The sequence below is a fragment of the Erpetoichthys calabaricus genome, chromosome 3 (assembly GCF_900747795.2).
Source record: "Erpetoichthys calabaricus chromosome 3, fErpCal1.3, whole genome shotgun sequence".
Classification (NCBI taxonomy): Eukaryota; Metazoa; Chordata; class Cladistia; order Polypteriformes; family Polypteridae; genus Erpetoichthys; species Erpetoichthys calabaricus.
The window spans coordinates 304,719,438-304,736,898 of record NC_041396.2 but is presented as its reverse complement, the minus strand read 5'-3'; the positions used below and the strand labels follow the sequence as shown (position 1 = coordinate 304,736,898).

General features: G+C 47.7%; 1 protein-coding gene across 1 annotated transcript; it reads left to right on the top strand.

Annotated features, from left to right (window-relative positions):
- Positions 1 to 61: 61 nt before the first annotated feature.
- On the top strand, positions 62 to 13,914 carry LOC114649177 (25-hydroxyvitamin D-1 alpha hydroxylase, mitochondrial). Its single transcript, XM_028798646.2, has 9 exons — positions 62 to 1,466; positions 3,857 to 4,047; positions 4,275 to 4,471; positions 5,051 to 5,251; positions 5,417 to 5,580; positions 6,846 to 7,012; positions 7,105 to 7,186; positions 7,269 to 7,466; positions 13,439 to 13,914. The coding sequence occupies exons 1-9, from the start codon at positions 1,158 to 1,160 to the stop codon at positions 13,550 to 13,552; spliced, it is 1,623 nt and encodes a 540-aa protein (XP_028654479.1). The 5' UTR covers positions 62 to 1,157; the 3' UTR covers positions 13,553 to 13,914.
- Positions 13,915 to 17,461: the final 3,547 nt, after the last annotated feature.

Below are 17,461 nucleotides of genomic sequence, written 5' to 3'. Positions count from 1 at the left end.
ATACCATATGGGGGGCGGCGGAGTTTTTTTTTTTGTTTGTTTTGGTTTTTTTTACTAGGTAGGGATGTAGGGGTGTATGTGATGATGAAAACTACTGGGAGACTGGCCGTTGTGTGACCTATTACATCAGACAAGCAAGTAGCGATGTGGTGCAATGACACGCAAGATCATCACCGGCTGTGTCTCGTCTTGAGCCGACGTCATTCCGGCTGCTCACAACTTCAGATTTCTGGAGTAGAAGTCGTGAGTGGGAATACGAAACGAATTAGAGCAATTTGGACGAAAATGTCCTGCGATGAGCCGGCGCCTGATATTGCGGAGCTAGACTGCGATTCTTCGCGATCCTGAACTGAATTGAACTGACGTGCACGCGTATGACATGCACGAGCCGCAATATTTAGAGTAAAGGGCAGCGGGAGCGTCTCAGTCTCCAGATGTGCGCGCGAGCACGAGGCAGAGTTAAGGGGGAGAACTGAACGCGATGCTTGTGCGACAAGCACAAGAGGTTCGGACAGCAGGCCTGTGTATGGACATTCGTTTTAAACTGAGGGTTGGACGAGAGCGTGGATTCTTTTTATGCGCCCAGGAGGAGTAGAATACAGCTCATCGGGTTGTGTGTCCATGATTGTGAACTGATTAGGTATGAATGTTCGAGTAAACAGGTGTGCGTCTGTACAATAGTGTCAAAGTAGGGGCAGGTAGGTAATGGTCCCAAATCCCTCTACTGACAAACACTGTGTGACCCTGAGCAAGTCACTTCACCTGCCTGTGCTCCAGTTGGGAGAAACAAAAGAAATGGAACTAATCGTATGTCAAATGTTGCAAGTCGTTTGGATTAAGCGGTCAGCATAAGTAAATAATAAAAGGAGTGTCATTTTATGGGTTCTCAAAATAAAGGGGGACTGTTGTCAGGAGGTCTATATGAAGGGACACGAGTCAGCAAATGCGTGTTTTATAGGGTGAGAATGGGTGTCCCCCCTTTTCTTTTGACGCCGCTGCAGCCCGATCTTGTGCATTCGGACATGTCGTCACACCCGATGGACTTGATCGTTTATTTCTTCGCTTGGATTCCTTGGTCTCCCTGGCGCGTGCTGAGTTCGCTGGAGTAGCCCGCATGTGACCTGCAAAACACCCGAGATGAGAGGTGGGTGGTGTGCATGTGTAGGTGTGTGTCTGTATGTGACCCCACCCCTTCACGGGGCGTGGCGAACCGAGAGCCGTTTTGCATAAGTAGAGCGGGAGACGACAGCGGCGGCGATGATTGTCTCGTAGCGATGCTGCAAATGATGAGACTGCCAGCCAGGAGCAGCTGGACGCTCCTGCGCTGCGCGGACAACAGCGCGGGGTCTCTGGGGAAAGGAAGAAAAGAAGCGCTAACCCTGGCGGACATGCCAGGACCGAGCCTGCCTGGATTCATCTATGACCTGTTCTGCAGGAAGGGAATGTCACGTCTGCATGAGTTACAGGTGGGTACCTGGGGTCCGGCAGGATATTTGGAAGGGGGGGATTTGGGCTGCGGGTCGTCTGCTGCTCACATATTTTGCTGTTTGTGAGAACCCAACACAAAGGAAGGGTCCCCCATCCCCGAGAGAAGTTGTCACTTTCTGTGGTTACCGGAGTATTTTCACATTTGTCTTCCCTCCGCAAATATAGCGGCTGGCGTCCAGCTCACTTAATTTTGAAAAACTTTTCACGGGTCTTCTTTTAATTATGACTTTTTATTATTTGGGTGACGCCTTCATCCGAGGCAACTTGCAACATTTGAGAGATCCACTTAGCTGCATTTCTTTTCTTTTTGTTTTTCCATTTGGAGCACAGACTGGTGAAGTGACTTACTTCAGGTGACACAGTGTCAGTAGTGGGATTTGAGCCCCCAAACTCGGGGTTTGAGGTCCGAACACTTAACTATTACACCACACTGCCTGCCATCTATAATCTCTATAATCAATCAGCAATTGATGAAGATGGAAAGGTCCCGTTCTAGCTTCCCCTCACTACCCAGTCTTCAAGATTTATTTTATATAGTGCCTTCCCATCATTATTATCATTATTCTCCCATTGCTAAGGGCCCTCAGGGTTCACATGTTTCGTCCCCAATACTGAAGTCCAAGACTCCCAACCAGAGAAACTATCTCATGCACCTTGACCAAGTGGACAGCGCCATTTCTGTACTTTCTGTTGACCACTTTGGAGTGAGGAGGGCATTCAGATTTAACTAAAGCTCACACAGTGACCGAGTACAGTAAGCTCTGTCAATGTAAGTTATTAGATAGGCAATGTGGCATAAGGGTTAAGGCTTGGACCTGAAAACCTGAGGTTGTGAGGTCAAATCCCACTACCGACACCTGTGTGACCCAGAGCCGGTCACTTCACTTGCCTGTGTTCCAATTGGAAAAAACAAAACACATGTTAATTGTATCTCAAATGCTGTAAGTCACCTTTGTAGGATTATATTAAAAGAAGGGCATTGTGGTTATAGATTTGGACTTCAGGTTGTGAGGTCAAATCCCATGATTGATGCCAGTGTGACCCTGAGCAGGTCACTTCATTTGCCTATGTTCCAATTGGAAAAACAAAACAAAAGATATATAAGCAGTTGTCTCGTCAGATGTTGTAAATTGCTTTGGATTAGTGCATCAGAAAATTAATCATTTCAGGGTTATACAAAGATGGAAGCAAGTCCAGCAGATTGAAGGACCAGTAGTATGGCATAGTGGTTTAGGCTTTGGACTCCAAACCCTTAGGTTATGAAGTTCAAATCCCACTAATGACACCATTTGACACGGAGCAAGTCTCTTCACCTGCCTGTGCCCAGTCTGTGTCTCAAATGTTGTAAATTACTTTGGATGAAGGTGTCAGCCACCTGTCTATTATATAGTGCCTTTCACCCCTATCTGTCTGCCTAGGCAGTGTGGCTTAGCAGTTATAAAGCTTTGGACTTCTAACTCTGAGGTTGTGAGGTCATATCCCACTTGTGACCCTGAGCAAGTCCATTCACCTGCCTGTGTCCAATCTCGAATGTTGTAAGTCACCTTGGACGAAGGTGCCAGCCATTATCAATCTATTATATAGTGCCTTTCACCCCTGTCTGTCTAGGCAGTATGACATAGCAGTTAAAGCTTTGGATTTTGGATTGTGAGGTCAAATCCCACTACTGACACCATTTGACACGGAGCAAGTCTCTTCACTGCCTGTGCCCAGTCTGTATCTCAAATGTTGTAAATCACTTTGGATGAAGGTGTCAGCCACCTATCTATTTTATAGTGCCTTTCACCCCTATCTGTCTGTCTAGGCAGTGTGATGTAGCAGTTAAAGCTTTGGACTTTGAACTCTGAGGTTGTGAGGTCAAATCCCACTGCTGACACCATGTGACACTGAGAAAGTCACTTCACCTGCTTGTGCTCCAGTTGTATGTCAGATTGGATAAATGTGTCAGGCTTTAATAATTATAATAATATTCTAATAATATAATAATAATATAGCACCTTTTATGACGAGCATGCCCATGTCCATTGGATTAGTGGAGCGAGGGATAAATGTGTATGAGCCACACTGTCAGGGTAAAATGCAGTGTGAGGTGTTTCTGTCCACAGATGTGCACTCAATGGGGAAGGCGCTATATTTCTAATGCCCTGGTTGGCATTGGTTTTGAGGTGGCGTGGCAGAATATGAAGTGGGCAGGTGGGTGTAGAGATTCTCCTTATTTTGGCACTGCTGTTTGTTATTCAAACTGTGCATTCAAAGTGGGCACAGCATTTGTATCATCCCCATGATGTGCTGCACCCACCTGGGCAACTACTCTCTCCTAAAGCCCCTAAAAATGATCTGATTATTTCTCTCTCTCTCACCCCCCAAGCTGGAGGGCAAGGCAAAGTATGGTCCCATGTGGAAGGCAAGCTTTGGCCCAATCTTGACCGTGCACGTGGCAGAGCCCACCCTGATTGAGCAGGTGTTGCGCCAGGAGGGGCAGCACCCGATCCGCTCGGACCTGTCTTCATGGAAGGACTACCGACTAAGCCGTGGCCATGCCTATGGGCTGCTCACCGCGTGAGTTCCTTTCTGCTCTATAAGTCTGGGGGGGGGTCTTGACCATGGGATGTTACCCTGGCTGACCCTGTGATATTACTGATGGGGTGGCATGAGTGTCCGATGGTAGTGCCCAGGTGCTTGGCAATGGCAGCCTACACGATGGAGCACAGCGAAGGGGGTGGATGGTGACGACATCTGCTGATGGCATCTAGCGGGCTCCTGATTTTCAGTGTCATCTCCTGCAGGGAAGGAGAGGAGTGGCAGTCGATCCGCAGCATGCTAGCGAAGCACATGCTGCGGCCCAAGGAGGTCGAGGCATACGGAGACACCCTGAACTCAGTGGTCACGGACCTCATCGGCCGGCTGGAGCACCAGAGGGGCCAAAGCGATCGCAAAGTGGTGGCTGACGTCGCACACGAGTTTTACAAGTTTGGACTTGAAGGTACATGGGTGGGGTGTGTGTGTGCCCTGGGGACATTTCTCAATCTCATCTGTGTGTACGAGCCCATGATGGCCTGCGTGTGTGTGAGGTCAAGTCCACCTGAAATGCAGATCTTTGTGAAGTGTGTCTGTGTGTGTCCACTCTCACTGTGTCTGGACATGCGGTAGGACGTGGTCTGTCCATAGTGGTCCACGTGTCATAGTGACATGCACACACCCAGACACAGCAGTTTCTTGTACATGTTGGTGTGGGGTGGGCACGTCCTGTGATGTGGGACCTGTCTTACTGAGATGGACGTGTCCACACGTATCTTCATGTTGGCATCAGCTTATACGAGGGGGGCACCTTCTGAATGGTCAGTAACATGGCCTATCCACACCGGCCACCTTTCTGCAGCTCTCTGTGGCTGTACGTATGCCTGATATGTCCACTTCACATCAATACTAACCCATCTGTGTGGACAGCGGTGGACACCATGCACTTCCAATGCCAATCTCTTGCCAGTCTTTCAGAGCCCCTTCTCTCTCTTTCTCTCACCTGGACCCCTGAGTGACACAGATTCTCGTTTTCATGTCCCAGGGATCTCCTCGGTGCTCTTTGAGTCCCGCATTGGCTGCCTTCAAGTCACTGTCCCCAGGGAGACGGAAGAGTTCATCCAGGCCATCAACACCATGTTTGTCATGACGCTGGTCACCATGGCCATCCCCAAGTGGCTGCAGTGTGTCATCAGAAAGCCCTGGACAAAGTTCTGCCAGTCCTGGGACAGCATGTTTGCCTTTGGTAAGATTCTCTTACTCTGTGCGTCTTTGTGATGCCTGTTGGTGATATGGACACCAATGTATCCGAGGTGACACATTCTCTTTACTTTTTGATGCCACCTTAACTGCTTAGTCCAGATTTTGTTACATATCCACAAAAAAAATCTCATTTTGTCATTGTCCTCAGCAAAGAAGCACATTGACCAGCGCATGAAGGAGATCGAGGACAAGCTGTCCAGAGGAGAGACCATCGAGGGCAAATACCTGACCTACTTCCTGTCCAAGGAGAACCTGTCCATGAAGTCCATCTATGGGAACATCACTGAGCTGCTGCTGGCCGGTGTGGACACAGTAAGGCCCACCCTTCACTGACTCCACTGGGGGTCTCTTCTCCTGCTGCCCCTAAGCTCTGCTGGCACTTCACGCTTTTCCTTAACATGTCACCTTTATCACTATTGGTCCTTGGACGCCCTTGGCATTTTTGGGTCCCTTGGCACAGCTGGTTGTTCCCCATGTTGCCCTCCCCCCACTCTGCCCCACCACTTGTTGGTTTTGACTTTGTTGTTGCCCCCTTATCTTGTACATGGAGTGTTTGTCCCCACCCCTGTGCCCCTCATTGGTTTTGCCCTTATTGCCCCGGACCCCCTTAATGGTTCTGTCCTCATTGTTCTCCCTGTTAACTTCCAAATTAATTCTTTGCTCGCCCCCCCCATTAGGTTTGACCTCTTTATTGTGTCTTTGCCCCTCCCCCACATTGTTCCTTATCAGTTTTGATTCATTTGTCACCCCCCCCCCCTGCAGACACTCTGGTTGCCCCTGCACAATCACACGCTGGCCCCTCATTGTTGCCCCTGACCTTTCACATTAGCGGCTTGCGTCCTCCGGCCCCCCATTATTGCCCCCTCTAGTGTCCCATGCCTCTTTGCCTCCCAGTCCCTCACTGGTTTTGATCTCATTGTTGCCCCCTACCTTGCACCATTGCTCTTACGCCTCTTTGCCCACCCCACTCTGTATTGGTTTTGCCCTCATTGTTGCCCCATGCCCTATAAACTAGTGACCCCCCACATTTTGGATCCTTATTGGTTTTGCCCTCACTGTTGCCCCCTATCTTGTGCCATGCCTCTTATGCCTGTTTGCCCTGCCCCACTCTTTATTAGTTTTCCCCTCATGGTTACACACACACACACACCTTGCACGTTGTCTCTTTGCCCACCATCCCCTCTTTGTTGCCCCTTACCCTAAACATTGCCTGTTTGCCACCAAGTCTCTCAGTGGGTTTGCCTTCACTGTTGCCCCATCTCTTGCCTCATACCTCTAATCCCTCTTTGCCCACCTTGGTCCTTATTAGTTCTGTCCACATTGTTCCCCCTATACCTTGCACATTGTCTCTTTATCCCCCCCAGACCCTAATTGGTTTTCACCTATTATTGTTGCCCCTTGCCTGTTATGCCCGTTTGCCCACCGGTCTCCTTGTTACTTTTGACCCCTCTGTCTTATTCTCCATCACCCTTCTCAGTTTCTCTCTTCCCCCTGCCATGTTCTGATGCCCCCATTCCCTTATCTGTTTTTTCCTTGATGCCCCACTCACCCTCGCCTTTCTCCTCCTCCTTCTCCAGATCTCCAGCACCCTCTCCTGGTCGCTGTACGAACTCTCTCGACACCCCGAGGTCCAGAGCCGCCTCTACCAGGAGATCCAGGAGGTCCTACAGGGTCGAGCGCTGCCTTCGGCCGCCGACGTGGGCAGGATGCCCCTCATGAAGGCCGTTGTGAAGGAGGTGCTCAGGTAAGGGTGCGCGCAGTGCTGGTAAGGGGCTTTTCCGGGGAAGTCCCGCAGGGGGTGTTCGAAGCTTATCGTGCATGTCGTGTCCCCCACAGGTTGTACCCCGTGATTCCCGGAAACGCGCGCGTCGTCGCCGACAAGGACATTCTGGTTGGAGGCTACGTCATCCCCAAAAAGGTGAGGCCCGCCCCTCTACAACACCCCCCAGCCCCAGCTTTGGTCCCCGAGCTGCTCAATGAACGTCTTTTTTGTTCCTCAGACGCTCATCACGCTCTGCCACTACGCCACGTCCCGGGACCCCGAGGTCTTCCCCGAGCCGGACAGCTTCCAGCCCGAGCGCTGGCTGACCCGAGACGAGAGCCGCCATCCGTACGCCTCCATCCCTTTTGGCTTCGGCAAGCGCAGCTGCATCGGGAGGCGCATCGCTGAGCTTGAGGTCTACCTGGCGCTGGCACGGGTGAGTACAAAGGTGGGCTCCTCTATGGGGGGGTTAGCTTAAGACGAGCTTTAGGTAGGACAAGTGAACCTGCGAACGGTGCCAAGAGTGCAATGACTTTATACCGAAGTCCACACGTTGTGTGTTGTTGTTTTTTTGAAATAGTCGAAGCAAGTCTTCCTGCGTAACCGCTCCCCCTCAGTGCGCATGACGTGTATATAGCGACTTTCGTGACCCGCACAAAAGCTCATGAAGCGAATAAAACTACAAGCGACATTCGACTGTTTTTACATCGTCAGCACAGTGCCAAGCAGTTTCTCATATCCGACCGATCCACCTGAGGGTTAAGGCAGGAACAATTCCGGGACGGGACGCCACGCCACGCCAACATCTAAATAAAGAGAAAGACCAGCAGCATCGGAGGGTCTTTGACAAGGCGGCGTACAAATGAAGCAGCAGTACAGGAGGCCAACGTGCATAGAAAAGAAAAGTCATATGCAGTCTAAACCGGTGGAGGGGCGGAGCGCTGGGCGACATTGAATACATAAAAAAAAAATCAAAAGACCATGAAAAGGAGGTCATGTCAAGTTGGGTCCGTTATGAAGGAGAGGTGCACTTTGGGACGGTTGCTCAGATTTATGCATTCTAGTCGGGTGATCAAACTGGACTTTTTTTTTTTTACTTTCAGCTAAATTTTGAAATTGAGTTCGGCAAGCGCACAGACATAAAGGGGCATATAAGGCTCGGCCAATCAGAGCTGCGGGATTTTTAGGGTTGGAATGTAAAAAGGCACGAAAGAAACGAAACATAAATCATGCACATGTATCCACCTTTCAGAACTGTGTCCTTGTTGAGATGAATTCGATATGATTATGATTGTGACATTATTGGTTAGGCCATATTACATTTTCTTGTTTGGCTCATGCCTTTATCCAAAGTGACTTACAACATTTAGGACACATTTTTTTGGTTTTTCCCAGTTGCAGCACAGGCTATTGGAGTGTGGCTGGGGTGTATGCGTGCCTTTCCGTCCAGTCCAGCTTAGGTAGATTCCGACAACTTTGAACGGAAACTCCACTGGAAAAGAAAAGGGTACTTTTCTATTATCGTGACGCAAATCGGTGGGGCTGCCGCCTCCACTGTCTTAAATTATTAGACTGGCTTACCCCAACCACAAATACTAACCTTAAAGTTAGTGGGGGTGGAGCACAGTTACCTATATAGGGCCCTAATGTTAATGTCCCCTTTGTGTCATCACGGTCACACGATTTGCGTCACGGTAATAGAAAAGTTTTGAAGAAAGACGGTAAAAAAAAAACAAACGCGAGTAGGAGAAGAGCAAACGGAACTGAAAATCGTCACGCGAGGGAACAGCCGACCAGCACGCGCGGCTAATCCTGAGCAGTCAGTGTGCGCGCTTCCGAGCGAGCGTTTGTACCTGAGCTGTCCGCTCGCTTCTTTTTATTATTATTGTTGTTATTTATCCCAGGTGACTCAAAAATCGAGTTATAATAAATAAAAGCATGAAAAATCAGCTGAAAAGAAAATAAAAACAATAAAGAGAAAGCAGTTGGCCTGCTTTATAAATGCAGCCAGAATAGAGCACAAATCAACGTCCTCAAAGTTTTGTCAGTACAACAGGAATAGAGAAATCTCGAGTAGTTCACTATATATATATATTATATATATATATATATATATATATAGTACATCAGGTGCATCAGGTGTTGAGTGCATCAGGTGCATTTTGCATAGAAGCTTCCAGGCAACAGTTTGTTAATTGTGCCGTGCGCGCGCTTCCATCCGCACCGAGTGCGCGTTTATGTCCGAGTTGTGTGCGCGCGCTTACCAGCGAGCGTTTGCGCTGGAGAAGTGAGCGCGATTCTTCTTCTTCTTAATATTATTATTATTATTATCAGACGTTATTATATCCTGAAAATATTATTTAGTTCAGCAACCATTACTTAAGACAATCTACATCTTCCTCTTAATAAAACAACCTTTTCAGATTGACTTAAGATGCAGTGGATTAAACTCTGAACTTGGAGGAATTCCAACGTGAAACACCCAACGTAGTTTTTTTTTTTAAACAGTCATGTGACCTGCTTTCTCCACACGCTCCCACCAAAGCGCGTTCTCAGAGTGGACCTCCTGCAGGTGCGGCTGATTAACGGTGGGCATGGAGGAGCAGAACGCTTTTCGCATAGTCTTCAGGTTTGAACTAAACACAAACCTACCTTCCATATTTTGGAACCGAATAATTTATTTATTTTTGTATTTTTGGTGTTTTGACACCGGAACAAAACTATCAATGCCATTTTTTAACCTGAAAATATGACATTTTTATATTCTTTTTTTGTGATAATGACTCGCGCTGGCACACTCACTCAGAAAATTAACTAATTGGAATGTTTACTCTACATCTAATTGACGTTAATGTAACCTAAAATGAACACGTTTTATTTACGCGACTATTTTGCATTAAGCATGATATTTTGTATAAAGGCCCACCCCTTTTGTTGATCACGTGTTGTAGCGCACGTAAAAAAGGATTTCCACACATTTGCCCAAGTAGAGAAAAAGCTGAAGAGTTACAGTGATGCTGATATTAAAACTTATTTTCCAATGCAACACGGAAGTTAATTCTAAGATTACACAAAAAGTCACGTCATGTCGTTTTCTAACCCGCTTAATCCAGTGCAGGATCGCGGGGTGCTGGAGCATAACACAGCCGGCATAGTGCGCAAGGCAGGAACAAACCCTGGAGGGAGCGCCAGTCCATCGCACGGCGAACACACACACACAGCACACAGGGTCAGTTTAGTGTTCACCTAAACCTGCTCGTCTTTAGGCAGTGGGAGAACCCCGGTATCCTTACTGCGAGGGAGCACCACAGCGCCACCGTGCGTAGAAAGTGTAATCAATAAAAGTGAAAAGATGTTAACCTTAACGCGTAGCCAGTGCAGGATTTACGTATAAGCTACACAAGCTATAGCTTAGGGCCCCCGCCTTCTTGGGGGCCCCCAAAACAAATTGTCCGAGTGAGCAATTGTCATATATACTTAAATATACTACAGCATTATTTGTCCCAAATTAGCATAGGAATCGTTTCAAATATTTGCCAGTGAGTTTTATAGCCCACACAAGACGTTGTCAACAGTACATACAGTATTCACATTTAAGCCATGTTTTGCACACTAATTAATAAATAAATAAATAAAGCTGGAAATTGCAAGTCGGTGCCGCTTAACTAATTGAAGTGTCTCAAATGTATCGAGTTCAATTAAAAACTTGCAATGAATTAAGACTTCGTTTTTGTGTTTTAGTTGAGTTAATATTAAGAAAGTTATTCAGGCTAACATTTCGACTTTGAAAGTATGCATTGCAAACGCACTTGTTTTTAGTATACTTTAAACAGAGACTGAGTTTACTTTTAAAAGGGCAAGCAAAATAGTGGCATTTAAACAAATCCAATTCATCGTATTTTTCAGCATACAAAGCAAGAATGATTAGAAGGTGCCAGCATCAAGAGCAACAGAAAAAAAACTGTAGTAGCACGAAGGAGTCTCCCTACCCCAAATACTCGTGCTATCTAATTACAGACGCGCATCAGCATCCTCAAGTCTCTGCTACGAGCAGCAGGTATCCTGTAGAAGAGACGCCAAGCGGCTCCATAACATTTCATGAAGAGGCGATGTTTTAAAAGTCGCAGAATTTTACATGCGAGCCTTTGTACCGGAGCTGTGCGCACGTACAAAAGTGACCGTTTGTGTCTGAGCCGTGCACGCGCTTACAAGCGAGCGTTCGTGCCTGAGCTGTGCACGCGCTTACAAACAAGCGTTTACGCAAGAGCTGATGCGCGTGCTCATCGTTTATTTATTTTGCAGACGCCTTTATCCAAGGTCACATACAAAACGTGTTATAATACACAAAACAATTATTAGAAAGACCTCGATAGAGAAAAAGATAAAACGAGTTACTGCTAATACAATTATCCAATTATACCTGCAACTATCTGTAGACTAAAACGTAAACCAGTATCCTAAACTCTTGTTGACTACAAGAGCAGCCATCCAGAGACGCCAATCAGTTCCAAAATATTTCACGAGCAGGTGCGTTTTTAAAAGTCCCCCAAATATGAGCAGATTGGGTCAAGTTCGAAGAGAATTTTACAAGAGAGCCTTTGCACCAGAGTTGTGTGCGCGCGTTCACCTGTATCAAGCCCCCGTGGCGTGTGCGCGCTTACAATCGAGTGTTTGCATTGGAGCTGATGTGCGTGCATTTAGTTATTTAGCAGACGCCCCTTTATCCAAGGTGACTTACAAAGCGTGCTGTAATACACACAACAATGATTAGAAGGTGCAAGATAGAGAAAAACATAAAAACAGATCAACATCGTAAAATAAAATCTTTGTCAGTACAAGAGCAGCCATCCCGTAGAAGCAGTTCCACAACATTTAATGAAGAGGTGCATTTTTAAAAGTCGCCCAAATATGAACAGACTGAGTGCAATTCGAATAGAAGCTTACAAGCGAGCCATTGCACAAACCGCAAGCGAACCTGGCGTGTGCGCGCTTACAAGTCACCGTTCGTGACTGAGCTCATTACTCATTAGTATTATAATTTGTATTCTTTTTATTTATTTGCCACGTGTCTTTATCCAAGGCGACGTATAAAACATGTAACGATACACGTAAGAAAGCTTGGAAGGCACAAAAGGGAGAAAAAAATAAAAGCCGACCTTGAGGGAGTAGTATCATCTAATTATACAGTATGTGCAGGTAGGCAAGACACAAATCGGTGTCCTAAAATAAACTTTTTGTAAATGCAAGAGCTGCCGTCCTGTAGAAACGGCGTCAAACGAGTTCAAAATATCTCATAAAGAGGTGCGCTTTTAACACTCGCTTAACAATGAGGAGCATAGAAGTTTACAAGAGAGCTTTTGCGCACCAGAGCTGTGTGCGCGCTTACTCCTTCACCACGCGGGCGAGGCGTGTGCGCGCCCCCTACAAGTGACCGCTTGTGCCCGAGTTTTTCGCACATGCTCATTATTATAGTATTGGTATTAGTATTAGCATTAGTATCAATGTTGGCATTTATGTATTTATTTAACAGATACCTTCAGCCGTGGTGAAATACAAAGCATATCATAATACACACACGAATGATTAGGAGGAGCAAGACAAAGAAATAGTTAAAACCCGAGCGTTAGGCAGTAGCACTACTACTAATTAAATGCTCAGGTAGACAAAAACACAAATTAATATTCTAAGTTCTTTATCAGTGCAGCAGCGACCATCCAATAGCAGAGAAACTAAGAAAATGCAAAATATTGAATGAAAAGGTGCGTTTTCAAAAGATGCCTAAAGTTAAGTAAGCTGGGCGCGTTTCGAACGTTTGTGCCTGCTCGGTGCGCGCGCGTTCAAGCTGGCGTTCGTGCCCGAGTCGTGCGCGCCCTCGGCCCTCTCCAAAACGTTCCAGCCTACCGGGGATTGACGTCAGACACCACTGTCGACCATACGAGCGGATCAGCTTTCTCGCGGGTTCAGGGCACGTCCCTCCTTGGGGCTCTGGATGCTGTGGGTCCACGCTGAAACCATGGTTTACTAGGGGGCGTGCAGGGGATTTGCACCCTTTCATTAAATCCCCAACTCCACGCACTCCCAATGGCTGCTTGAGATGCACTGTCAGTATTTAGTGCTTGGGGCTGATGGGGGTCAAGGCGCTATAAAAAGTCCCCTCTCCCCCGACGGTCTCACAATCCTCCCATCGCCCCTTGGTTGTTCCTCTTGCATCTTTCTTCCTTAGATGGGTTGAGTTTTTCCCATCCATCCATCCTTCCATCCTTTAATGGCGGTCTATAGACGCCGGAGCCCATCCGGAACACGGTGGACACGAGGCAGGAGTTACATGTTGGTTGTTTTTGGCTTTACCTTCATCCTAAATAACCCCACCAGCCTGACCAGTGTCCCCCTCCTGATTCTGCCTTTCAGATCCTGTGCCGTTTCGAAGTCAAGCCAGACACAGAGGGCTGCGTGGTCCGGCCGATGACCAGGACCCTGCTGGTGCCAGACAGACAGATTGACCTGCAGTTCACTGACCGATGACCGAGGTGTGGAGGGAGGGGGGTCTTTTTCTCTTTCATCCTGGGACGAACTTGGACGACTTACCTGCTGACTACTCTGCCCTTTCATGACTTCCAACAGCCCACCTGAAAAGCTGATCCCAGTGGTAATGCTGCCTGGGAGGGAGGGGGTCCAGCCCCACCCCCATAGAAGCCCACCCAACCAAGCTGGAGACCTGACACCAAGCATATTGGTTTTGGGGTTCCTTGTCCGATATTTATTAACGTTTTATTTAAGTTGCTCTTTTATTTATTTATTTTATTACAAAGCCAGCGATTGGCTCGTGTTCTCTCTGTGGTGCACTTTGACCTGTGGAATGTGAATAAAACGCTTTGTTGACCTCATCTGGCTGGTGGTCCTTGTGCTGGCGAGGATAAGGCAGGATGGTGCGGACTATAAAAGGCGCTATATCAGATCACAATGGTAAGGGGAGGGCTGTGCCTGACATACTAGGTGGAATACCCATCAGCGTTCACTTAGCCCACCCTGGAGTAGGCACACCGAGAAGCCAGAACCTCACCGCCTCTGATTAAGTGATTATGGGATGTCAGCTAACTCTGCCCCTCACCCACCTGGTGCAGCTGGGTGACCTCCTGGACTGGCAGGTGTCACCGTGTGACATAATCGCCCGATGTGGACTGCTGAGCTGCTGACTTGCACTTTTGTGCTGACGAGGAGTTGTGCCAGATGGCCTCGTCCGACTTTTACTACTGGACCGTGACTGACAGCCCGACAAAATGACACAAATCCAAAGGGGTGGGCTTGTATGTTGGAGCAGATCAAGGTCCTGAAAGACTGGGGGGCTTGTAGTGGGGGGGTCACAAGCCAGTCCCACTGACATAACAAAGACATACACGGGCTCAGTCCCACTCAAATGGTGCCAGTCATTGTCCAACCTGCTATATCCTAACACAGGGTCACTGGGGTCTGCTGGAGCCAATCTGAGCCAGCACAGGGTTCAAGGCAGGAAACAAACCCTGGGCAGGGCACACACACACACACACCAAACACACACCAGGGACAATTTCAGGTCACCAATGCACCTAACCTGCATGTCTTTGGACTGTGAGAGGAAACCCACGCAGACACGGGGAGAACATGCAAACTCCACATAACCCGGGAAGCGAACCACAGGTCTCCTTACTGCCAGGCAGCAGTGCTACCCACTGTGCCACTGTGCCACCCAAACCTCAAATAGACTCCTGTTTAATTAGCTTGTCCTTTTTCTTTTCTCTTATTCTGCATTTTGGAAAGAGAGCATTAGGGGGAAATTCCAGGCCTGCACAAAGCAGAGCCATTTGTGTTTTTGCCGGCGTTTGAAGTTCTTTCCTGTTAATTCTCATTTTTCCGCAGACTTTCCTCTTTCGTCATCTCCTAATAATAAGTTCAAGATGAGCGGGGTGAGCGACTCTGACGCGTACAGAGCCAGGACTGGTGACGGGAAAATGCCCCTGATATTCGTGTCAAATGTGATTCTGCGAATTGTGAAACGTGAAACTCACTAAAACCAATTTCTGCAGGGTCTTCCAAGAATTTCTGACTCGTAAAAGATCATTTGGCCGCCCTGAACGTCCAACACTCCTTTGTCGCTCCTCCTGCCTACACAGCACGCACGGCGCCAGGACCACCCATTTGGGGGGCAGGTAACAGCAGTTGTGTAAGCCGGTGGTCACACACCCACACTCTTAAGAAGCCCCCCTCAAATGGCATGTCAAGTGTGTAGTCGGATTTGCTGTTACTTGTTGATATTTCTCCACTTTGTCACACTGAGCCTCATCACATGACCATCAATAAAGCCCACCTGTCCAAAGGGGCACATCCCATCCTGAATTACTGAAGTCTCACACCATGAAGCATCTCACGTTGAAGATCTGCCGGTGGTCAGTTGTGAAGCCACAATGTCCTCGCAGTGCTGTGATCTCTGTGCTGAACGAGCTGATAGAAGAAATGACTGACACTCAACTCCACTCAGTTATCATCTTCTTCTTTCGGCTGCTCCCGTTAGGAGTCGCCACAGTGGATCATCTTCTTTCATATCTTTCTGTCCTCGTCATCTTGTTCTGTTACACCCACCACCTGCATGTCCTCTCTCACCACATCCATAAACCTCCTTCTCCTCTTCCCTGGCAGCTCTATCCTTAGCACCCTTCTCCCATTATACCCCTCATCTCTCCTCTGAACATGTCCAAACCAACGCAATCTCGCCTCACTGACTTTGTCTCCGAACTGTCCCACCTGAGCTGACCCTCATTTCTAATCCTGTCCATCCTCCTCACACCCAATGGAAATATCAGCATCTTTAAGGCCAGGTTTATACTTCACACAACACAACGCGACACACAATCCAGCGGACGCTTCTGCTACGCCAGCGTTGTACTGTGAGGTGCGAGGTGCATCCAGAAAGTATTCACAGCACATCACTTTTTCCACATTTTGTTATGTTACAGCCTTATTCCAAAATGGATTAAATTCATTTTTTTCCTCAGAATTCTACACACAACACCCCATAATGACAATGTGAAAAAAGTTTACTTGACGTTTTTGCAAATTTATTAAAAATAAAAACATTGAGAAAGCACATGTACATAAGTATTCACAGCCTTTGCCATGAAGCTCAAAATTGAGCTCAGGTCCATCCTGTTTCCCCTGATCATCCTTGAGATGTTTCTGCAGCTTCATTGGAGTCCACCTGTGGTAAATTCAGTTGACTGGACATGATTTGGAAAGGCACACACCTGTCTATAGAAGGTCCCACAGTTGACAGTTCATGTCAGAGCACAAACCAAGCATGAAGTCAAAGGAATTGTCTGTAGACCTCCGAGACAGGATTGTCTCGAGGCACAAATCTGGGGAAGGTTACAGAAAAAAATCTGCTGCTTTGAAGGTCCCAATGAGCACAGTGGCCTCCATCATCCATAAGTGGAAGAAGTTCAAAACCACCAGGACTCTTCCTAGAGCTGGCCGGCCATCTAAACTGAGCGATCGGGGGAGAAGGGCCTTAGTCAGGGAGGTGACCAAGAACCCGATGGTCACTCTGTCAGAGCTCCAGAGGTCCTCTGTGGAGAGAGGAGAACCTTCCAGAAGGACAACCATCTCTCCAGCAATCCACCAATCAGGCCTGTATGGTAGAGTGGCCAGACGGAAGCCACTCCTTAGTAAAAGGCACATGGCAGCCTGCCTGGAGTTTTCCAAAAAGCACCTGAAGGACTCTCAGACCATGAGAAGGAACATTCTCTGGTCTGATGAGACAAAGATTGAACTCTTTGGTGTGAATGCCAGGTGTCACGTTTGGAGGAAACCAGGCACCGCTCATCACCAGGCCAATATCATCCCTACAGTGAAGCATGGTGGTGGCAGCATCATGCTGTGGGGATGTTTTTCAGCGGCAGGGACTGGGAGACTAGTCAGGATAAAGGGAAAGATGACTGCAGCAATGTACAGAGACATCCTGGATGAAAACCTGCTCCAGAGCGCTCTTGACCTCAGACTGGGGCGACAGTTCATTTTTCAGCAGGACAACGACCCTAAGCACACAGCCAAGATATCAAAGGAGTGGCTTCAGGACAACTCTGTGAATGTCCTTGAGTGGCCCAGCCAGAGCCCAGACTTGAATCTGATTGAACATCTCTGGAGAGATCTTAAAATGGCTGTGCACCGATGCTTCCCATCCAACCTGATGGAGCTTGAGAGGTGCTGCAAAGAGGAATGGGCGAAACTGGCCAAGGATAGGTGTGCCAAGCTTGTGGCATCATATTCAAACAGACTTGAGGCTGGAATTGCTGCAAAAGGAGCATCGACAAAGTATTGAGCAAAGGCTGTGAATACTTATGGACATGGGATTTCTCAGTTTTTTTATTTTTAATAAATTTGCAAAAACCTCAAGTAAACTTT

Bases quoted from the DNA above. Each gene is read 5' to 3' on its own strand.
- LOC114649177 (XM_028798646.2), top strand. From the start codon at position 1,158: ATGTGTAGGTGTGTGTCTGTATGTGACCCCACCCCTTCACGGGGCGTG. The intron at 5,252-5,416 runs GTAAGATTCTCT...CATTGTCCTCAG, and splicing joins GGACAGCATGTTTGCCTTTG to CAAAGAAGCACATTGACCAG. The intron at 7,187-7,268 runs GTGAGGCCCGCC...TTTGTTCCTCAG, and splicing joins GCTACGTCATCCCCAAAAAG to ACGCTCATCACGCTCTGCCA.